This window comes from Electrona antarctica (assembly GCF_951216825.1).
Source record: "Electrona antarctica genome assembly, chromosome: 11".
In the NCBI taxonomy this organism is placed as follows: domain Eukaryota; kingdom Metazoa; phylum Chordata; class Actinopteri; order Myctophiformes; family Myctophidae; genus Electrona; species Electrona antarctica.
Window position 1 is genome coordinate 18,488,417 of NC_136792.1, and position 9,014 is coordinate 18,497,430.

The following is a 9,014-nucleotide window of genomic DNA, read 5'->3' on the forward strand; positions in this document are numbered from 1 at the left end:
AAGTGTTGTAACCTGCCGTTTTTTTCTTCTTTCTAATTATTTGTTTGGTCCAAAATATTGTTTGTGTTGTCATGAGTTGTCACGACTCGAGTTGGCTTTGTCCGCGGCGTAACCGTCTTTAAATAAATACTTTAAGAAATGTCTATGAGAATAATGCATTGGGTTTCATTTCCTGGTCCAGGGTAGGAGGCGGGACTGCGACGCTCTATAGGACCAATATATGTCAATGATACCAGCTACACCAGACGCACGGATACCGCGGGCCACGGATACGCATGCTCTAAAAATATGATCGGTTCTATTTCTTTCACGTGCGTACGGTATGCCCCCATGCCCCCATGCGCGCGTATCTATATATCTTCCCGGAAGGTCCCGCGCACATCTGCCGGGCGCCACAGATCTGGTGTAGCCGGGGCATTTAGCACGTGTACTTTGTGCGCGCAGTGCGCTTACGTCAAACGCACACATGCCCGGTGTAGCTTGGCCGTAAGCCTCTTCTCAGTCCACTGGATCTCTTGGGGGCGAAAATAGACGTAGATCAGCTTTTATTTATTTGTTTATTATGTGTTATTATGTGGTTAAGTAGTAATAACATAACGTTTTTGTTCAGGATGGATAGTCCGGTGCCTGAGGGTGTAGAGATAGCCAACAAAAGCTTCATCTTCACGCGACCTCTGGAACGTAATGACTCAGGAGTGTACCGTTGTGAGGTGATGAATGACGTTGGTCTGCGCAGTGAAGATGTGCACTTTTGGATACAAGGTACGTTTAAAAAATAGATCTATTTCTCTCTCTCTCTCTCTCTCTCTTTCTCTCTTATCACCATTGTATTTTATTTTACAATGTGAGCTGCACTAAATCACCCTGAGGCTACACAGGCAAATCCTGTTCATTATGTATTCGTGATTCTAAAGGTCCATTTTGGATACATTTGTACCTTCTCAGAGTTAAGTTAGCGTTCAGGATTTTACAGTGCACCACTAGTGAGAAATCTCCATGCACCTCATGCTGTTTATTGTGCTTCCTCAATACGTCAACATGTAATATTACCCTAGGTTAAACAATTCAAGCAGAGTTAAGCCTCTATATAGATGTCCCTGCCCAGCTCCACTTTCACACATTCCTGGCACCAGGAGTGCAAATAACACACATACACAGTATCAGTACCGCAACGTTTGACTATTGTGGTTTTGGCCACATTAGATTTGTCAGATAGGACAGAGAGTGTTCCCCTGCTGCTCAAGAGCACAGTCAGCAAAGTGTGCAACCAATGTAGACCTCTTTCCCCACTTCTTCAAGTTCAGATGTCAGAGTTGGACACTTTGATTCACATTCAGGGATCCACAGCGCATGGATTGAATGATTTTCTCATCCCATAAAAAGGGGATTTTTTTTGGATCAATCATCCTGCTGTTGTAATGCTCATCAAATATATGATTTGTGATTTATTGTAATTCAACACCACCATCTGTTTAAAATCAACGATCCAACACAGGGTTTCCCCCAATTCTGTCAAAAGGGATTTAGTTTTTGTTCTCAATTGTTTTATTTTTTCTGAATTTGGCTCAAATTCTCTCAAATTGCCTCCTGCTCCTATCATGACGTCAGTGGGACACAGAACACACACGCAGCACAAGGAATCATTCCAGTCTGTCTCCGCTCTCTGTTTGCGGGATTTGTTCCTGTTGTGCATTTTTCCCAAGTCGGGCATGGATCATGGATCATGAGAACTCTGCATCGTTCCGTTCTGTTTTCATTCTCCTTCGTTTCTCCTTTTTAATCTGCGTCCAAACACAACAAGGCACATTCCCTCCGCGGCACACACACCGTCCCTCCTCACTCCTTCCTCACTGTTGAGCGATCTGGATGGACACCAAAAGGCTCTGTCAGCCTCCATCTGTTTATAGGCCAGTTAGGAGTGCTCCAAGTACAGTTGATATCGTTGCTGTTGGGCAGAAACCTTGTATGTCCAAAACAGTTACTTTTCAGGAAATTGGAAAATAATAACCTGTGTTCCAATGGATAAAATGTATAGTTATTATTTAGCCATAAGCTCTTGTTTTCTCTACCTTTCATTGGCTAAATATTTATAAATTCCCACAGACACGAGACAAAATTAATATTCAAAAACTCAAAAGATTTGTTTTCAAAAGTAGCCAAAATAGCTGATTTAAAAGCTCACAAGACGAAACATTATGAGCTTTTAGATTGGCTATTTCCACTACTTTTGCACTACACTGCCATAAGACAGTATAAATAGTATAAATAGGGCATTCATTCATTTGTGTAAAAAACATAAACATAAATTGAACATGGAGATACAAGGTTACTGCCCAAAAGCGACGATATCCTGTCCAGGGAGGACTTCTCTCTCCACTTCTCCTGTCCAATATGAGCACTTGGACACACTGCCTCCAGCTCCTCTCCCCTGTAGAGATGGCCAGGTTGAGCCTGTGGTCGGCACAGCCATAGCGCCCCCACCACCCCCACTCCCCCCTCCCTCCGTGGTGTGACTGTTTCGCATTCCCAGTTGTCTTTGTGGCCTTGTGGATTTGGCTGCTGGTGTCTGTGAATAAGACTGATGCACAGGACTACATACTGTAAGGCCATGTTGTTCTTCTCCAGTAGGGAGGGCTGGTTTGAACTTGAAGCTGCTGTCACGGTGGGTTGAGCGGGGGCTGATGAGTGAAGTGATATGCCAATATGTTATTTCACTGACCTTGATCTGTCTTACCTTGTTATGTTTTTTGAGGGGCGCGTAGCCCCTCCTATGTCCAGCTTTGACATTAGCTTTAACATTGACTTAAAGGGGCATTCCACTCATTTTCAAAAGAAATTAGTGGAATGCCCCTTTAACACAAACATTGAATGCCATTTACAATGAATGGCCAGCTTTGAGTGTTTGTGTAGTGTAAACACAAACATTGAATGCCATTTAATGTTTGTGACTCAGCTGTGACTCAGCGTTGAGTCACAGTGTTTGTGTAAACACAAACATTGTGTAACACAAACATTGAACACGTAAATTGTGATTGGCCGGAGAATGAGATGATGTATGATGATGTATGATGATAAGAGCACCCTTCACTTCACACAAGATTTTATTTTTAAATACAAAAACACATCACACCCTTTTAGAAGTGTGATCACGCAGACCGGAGGTCAATATGGAGACACTTAACCTGACCTTGAGCTCTGCTCGGCCCGTTCCTTTGGCTCCAGGAGCCACATGTGACCACCAGATACTGGCAGACAGGAACCTCCCATCGATCACACAGTGTTTCATCTTCTCACATGTCATCCTCACAGCAGGGTGAACAAGAAACAGGGAGACAACTCATACAATTCACCTGCATGTTCATGAGTCTCTCTCTCTTTATCACTCTCACACTCGATCTGCCCTCTTTGTATTTCACATACTCATACAATGGCATATAAAGCACTTAACCTTTTATGCCCCCTCTCTTAAACCCCTTTTTGCTCTACAGCAGTGCTATCAACATACCGTATTCTATTTTTGAGTGGTGCAAACCACTCCAACAACCAGCTTTGTCTGTTTGTGTCTATGTATGTGTGTACCTGTACGTGTGTGTACCTGTACGTGGGACCCAAAAAAATGAGCATGGTTACTATGGTCACTGACATTACGTCAGACCACAGCTGATCAGGCTATATAAGACCTTGCACCACTCCGTTCACACGGGTGTGATTATTTTTATACTATTAGAAATAGTGTGTCTGTGTGAATAATAGCGATTTGATTGGCTGAGCACCCCATAGTGCTGATTTGATTGGCTGAGAAAAGTACGTATTGAGGATATAAATCACACATGTGTGAAGTGAGGGGCACTCTTATCATTATTAGGCATGTAACGATACACTCAACTCACGATACGATACGTATCACGATATGAGGTTCACGATACGATTTTTCACAATATTTTCAACACAATTATTTTCCAGATAAATTACCAAAAAATCATTTTTTTAATGATTTATCTTCCCCCCCAAGCTTTTTTCACAATTTGTATTTAACTACATTGCAAATATAATTGCCTTCCTTGATGTATTAATGAGCATCAATAACGACCATCACCTGGGCACATCAGCTCCCCTCTGCAGGCCTCTACTACTGAAAGTGACTGCATGGAGTCTGTCTCATTTCTCTCCAAAAGCACGTGAATATGATGGAATATGATTACAGCTCACATTTCATATCACACACTAGCCCCCCCTAAAAAAATAAAAAGTTTTTTTTTAATCTATTTTTATTTTTAATAAATCGATACATATCGTCGGGATATAATATCGATATATCGCGATATACGATATATCGTTACATGCCTAATCATTATACATCATCATACATCATCTCATGAACAACTGAATTTATGTGATTGGTTAGCCGATTTACTCGTCTACATATCACGTAAATTTTCCCTTCATTGTCAATGGCATTTAATGTTTGTGTTGCCACAAATTTATGTCATATTTGGGGCACATGACCTAATTTCTCCTTTCATTGTCAATGGCAAATATGACACATGAGGGGACAAAAGCTGTATATAGGAGGGGCTAGCGCCCCTCAAAAAGTGAGGAAGGCCGCAAATTGTGATTGGCCGGAATGAGATGATGTCTGTATGATGATAAGAGCACCCCTCACTTCACACAGGTGTGATTTTTAAATGTCTCGCACCTCCTGCTGCTGTCCTTTCTCTTTTCTAAATGTCCTTGTCACCGTTTCATTTCACAGACCCGCCTCCCACCACGGCTGCCCCCACCACCACTGCATCCCTGGTCCAGGATACCCTCGGGACCAGCACCGCCGTGGACCGCCAGAGAGCCCTGTTCACCTCTCCCACCCTGGCCCCGCTAGCTGACAGCAGCGTGGGCACTATAGTGGGCGGGGCGGTGGGAGGGGTCCTGTTCCTCATTCTGCTGTTGATCCTAGGCGGGGTCTGCTACATGCGCCAGCGTAGGACCTTCCGGGGGGATTACTACACCAAGCAATACCTGGGGCCGTCCGACATGCAGAAGGAGTCTCAGCTGGACGTGCTGCAGCCCCATGAGCTCCAGGAAGTCTATGGGGACAACTCTGGCAAAGGCAGCCAGGACCTGAAGCCCAAGCCTGGGGGGGACATTATTTATCCGGACTACCCCGCCGAGCGCAAGGACAGGGAGGAGTGGGGCGACAGGGGCCACAAAGAGGGCAACTACTACCCTGAGCACTATAACAATACTCACAACATGCACCCCTCCGGGCCTCCTGTGCACAGTCCGGCGGTGAACAACGGCTCCCCCTACCTTCCGGAGGACTGCTTTGAGAATGGCACAGACAGCGACTATGTGTCCCATATGGATGGCTCTGTGATTTCACGTAGGGAGTGGTATGTCTGAGGAACAGAGCGGGGCATTGAAGCAGTAAAAGACACAGAATACTTTAGAAACAGTCAGATACAAATAAGTTATATCGGTTCAATGATAGGAACAATAACAAATTTACAATGGGCTGTTGGAGGTTGTGCTGCCTTGATTGTAACCACGTACTTTAAGGACATGTACTTAGATTGCATTACGGTTTTGTAGCTTCTTGAGAAGCTGGAGTAGCCTTACCGATATCATTTGTGTAAACTTAAAGAGGCCTCAGCATACTATGAAGCCTCAACAGATGTGAAAATTGTTATTTTCTGCTTGTCTGTGTATACACACCCGTCTCAGCCACAAGTCTTCGGGTCAGGCTCCCGCCTCCCAGGAAGTATTTATAATCATGCCTGAGCTCTTTGTCCACACGTTACAGTATTTTAAAAACCCATCTATTAGCGTTTTCCAATTGGACTCTTGATCGCTTATACTGTGTGCGAGCAACTTTCTCATGAAAGTTACATTTCTATCCTAGCTGCAAAGAGTATTCAAAATGAAATCATGCTGCATCAAACCTTTCGGTATCACAAGTAAAAGGGAAGATTATCCATTCACGTGATTAAAAGGGAGAGCTACAGGACAATTTGTATCTGTAGGGAAAAAGCTGTTTTTGTTTGAATAATGTAAGCTTGTTTGATTTGGCGTTAGGCAATGATTTGGTGGCCACCTAATTAACCCTTTTCATTTGAATATTCATTTGCAAACCAGATCAGGTATGTCAGGAATTTATGATCATCATGATGATATCGTCAAAACAGTATCATAAAGAGGAGCTCATGACATGATTAGATCACCGTTTGTTGATTGATTTGAAATGTGTCCATCTATCTGGCATCTTGAACAGTGTCCTTATTATCAAATCATTTTTGATTGTTTTTTTTCCCTTTGTGGAATATTAAACGAGTAATACACACAGCTATAAAGCAGCCTTGGGCAAGGAAGGAAACACACTAGTACCTAATCTAAAGCTCAAAGGATTTTTACACATTTAGCTGTCTTTACCATCCACTTCTTCTGTCCTCTGATTTCCATGTGGTCAATAGAAGACTTTTATTTTTATTTTTTCCTTCTAAAGCGATATTTCACATAGGTATTATCTTTCAAAGCGCTCATCTGATACAACTGTTAGAGCTTTTCAATCATCCTCCAAAATGCCCAAGTGAGCCACAGGCATTTTGGTCTTTTCCCTTGATTCTAACAATTACAAGTATGAATAAATGCAATCCAAGAACACTGAAAATAAATCCAATCATTTGGGCCCGTTAAGTTGGTATATGTAGTTATGAAGTATGACTTTTCATATTTTAAACTACTGTAAGGTATACCACAGTTAGCAAATGACATCACTACTGATTAAAGGGACAGCCAACATTGGTAAATTTGACTGCTCAGGAATTCATGTGTATATGTGCTTAAAACAAAACAGAAAACCAAAGCGAAATATGACTCTATGAACCATTTAAAACTCTTAGTTTAATGGTCTGTTTAATGGTCTCTCTCGAGATTCAATTATATTTTTTATAAATACCATGACACGATGTTAAAACTAAAGAGTGGACCTCATCACTGATCTATTTTCTCATTGCTTGATTTGACCGTGTACTTTGTGAGTGCAACCTACAGCTACATTTCTTTCCACCGGAATGATACAAGGTTCTAAAGCCTGTATACTTAGTTGCACATGGGTGGCACGCACCGACAATAAGCTCACAACAACGCACCGAGCTATGGCGCGCTGTGTTCTGTGTGCAACCAAGTATAAATCAGGTATCACTGGCCTAAGCTTCACCATGAAAAGGGGTAATATCCTTTCTGGAAAGATCCCTATTACTCAATCAGGGCATCTGGCTATACACTGCTTAGAGGAAAGAACTCTGTGTTTGTTTGTGTGTGTGCGTGCGTGCGTGCGTGTGTGTGTGTGTGTGTGTGTGTGTGTGTGTGTGTGTGTGTGTGTGTGTGTGTGTGTGTGTGTGTGTGTGTGTGTGTGTGTGTGTGTGTGTGGGAGTGTGGGCGTGTTGGCTATAGCTTGCGGTTTGTTTCTTTCTTATTGGGGTTTTATAGATCGGGGGCACCCTCTTTTTAATTTGAGCTATATTATAATTCTTCCTCCTCCACCCTCAGTCTCAGTGCCCAGGCAGTCCCTGTGCTTTGGGTGAAGAGTTAGATGTCTGAAAATAAACTACTTTAATCTTTCTCCCTCCCTTTCTTTCTTTCTGTCTCTCTCTCTTTCTTTGCTTTCTCTTTTCCACACACACGCGCACCCACACACACACACACACACACACACACACACACACACACACACACACACACACACACACACACACACACACACACACACACACACACACACACACACACACACACACACACTCTACACATCTGCTACATAGGCCTGTCCAGCCCACATTCAAAGGGTGCTCTTCACCTCAAAGTTCCTGGCTTTTTAATTAACCCACGCCCCTCCTCCCCTCTCGGTGCTTTTGGAAAGTTTTAAACCTATTGATGTGTAGCACAGGACAGTCCGCATGCTTTTGATTTTATTTTATTTTTATTAGGCTGATTCATTGCCATGACTGTGTGCCAACTGCCTTTATTCTTAGCTATTATTATTATTATTATTATTATTATTCCACCCAATACATGATACGATCCAGGTACAAACACACTTGTCATCAGCAGGTTGCATAACTATGATGGCCATAGTTGCATAATGAGCTAAATGTTTCCTCTCTCTCCTCGATATTATTATTATTTTATTTTTTATATATTTTTTAGCTTTTGTAACACATTCTGGCCTATCATGTTTGATTTGGGAAGAGGTCAGCTTGAGTTTTTGCCCACTGCCTTCCTTTCCCCTGATCATTTGTGTCACGTTCATGTATATATTTGTTAATAAGTGAGCATCTGATCAGCAGATTCATTATTCACATGTTCACATCAACCTCTAATGTATAGCTAGTGTCTTACACAGGCTGAGCAATGCACAGAAACGTTTCAAGATGACAAATATTGTTTGGGTTCATGTAAAAGTTGTTCCTGTCACCTGCTATGTCTTCCATCTTGTTATTTAAGATTTTGATGTTTTATTCCAGACAATGGAAGTGACTAAAGGTTGACTGTTTGTTATGCCTTATGCAGAAGAAGACACATGTAACAACTCAGTTACACAGTATAAGAGAAGAGAATTGTGATTTGTGAAGTTTCACTGGGAATTTAGTTTGGAAATACTAAGCAGGCCAGGGTCATTGAAAATATTATTGTTTTGTAAATATGCTGGCTGTTTTTGTTATTTTTGTTGAAGAAAATATTATTTTTTCTATGAGGTCTGTTATTTTCACAGAGTATTAGTTTATGTTTTGAGCATTAAAGAACTGTTGGATGATTACATTGAGAGTGCTACTCTTTTCGCAGCATTTTATATTAGTTGTCAAGAGTTTGTGACTAATTATTTTGTACATTGTTGACATGTCAATGACTGATTTTCTCACAAGAATCAAAAATGAAAGAGCAGTAGATTGTATTTTGTTTCCTTGTTTGCAATAAAAGAGCATCCTTATTGCACTCAAAATGTCTGAGTTTATGCTCTTAAG

The 9,014-nt window shown here is 41.8% G+C and overlaps 1 protein-coding gene across 1 annotated transcript in view; it reads left to right on the forward strand.

Moving 5' to 3' along the window:
- Positions 1 to 8,809, forward strand: part of nectin3a (nectin cell adhesion molecule 3a) — a 36,927-nt gene extending 28,118 nt beyond the window's left edge. Inside the window, exons 5-6 of the mRNA XM_079513663.1 lie at positions 611 to 762; positions 4,754 to 8,809. Of these exons, the coding sequence (XP_079369789.1) occupies positions 611 to 762; positions 4,754 to 5,397 (796 nt within the window). The 3' untranslated portion in view covers positions 5,398 to 8,809. The remainder of the gene's footprint in view (positions 1 to 610; positions 763 to 4,753) is intronic.
- Positions 8,810 to 9,014: the final 205 nt, after the last annotated feature.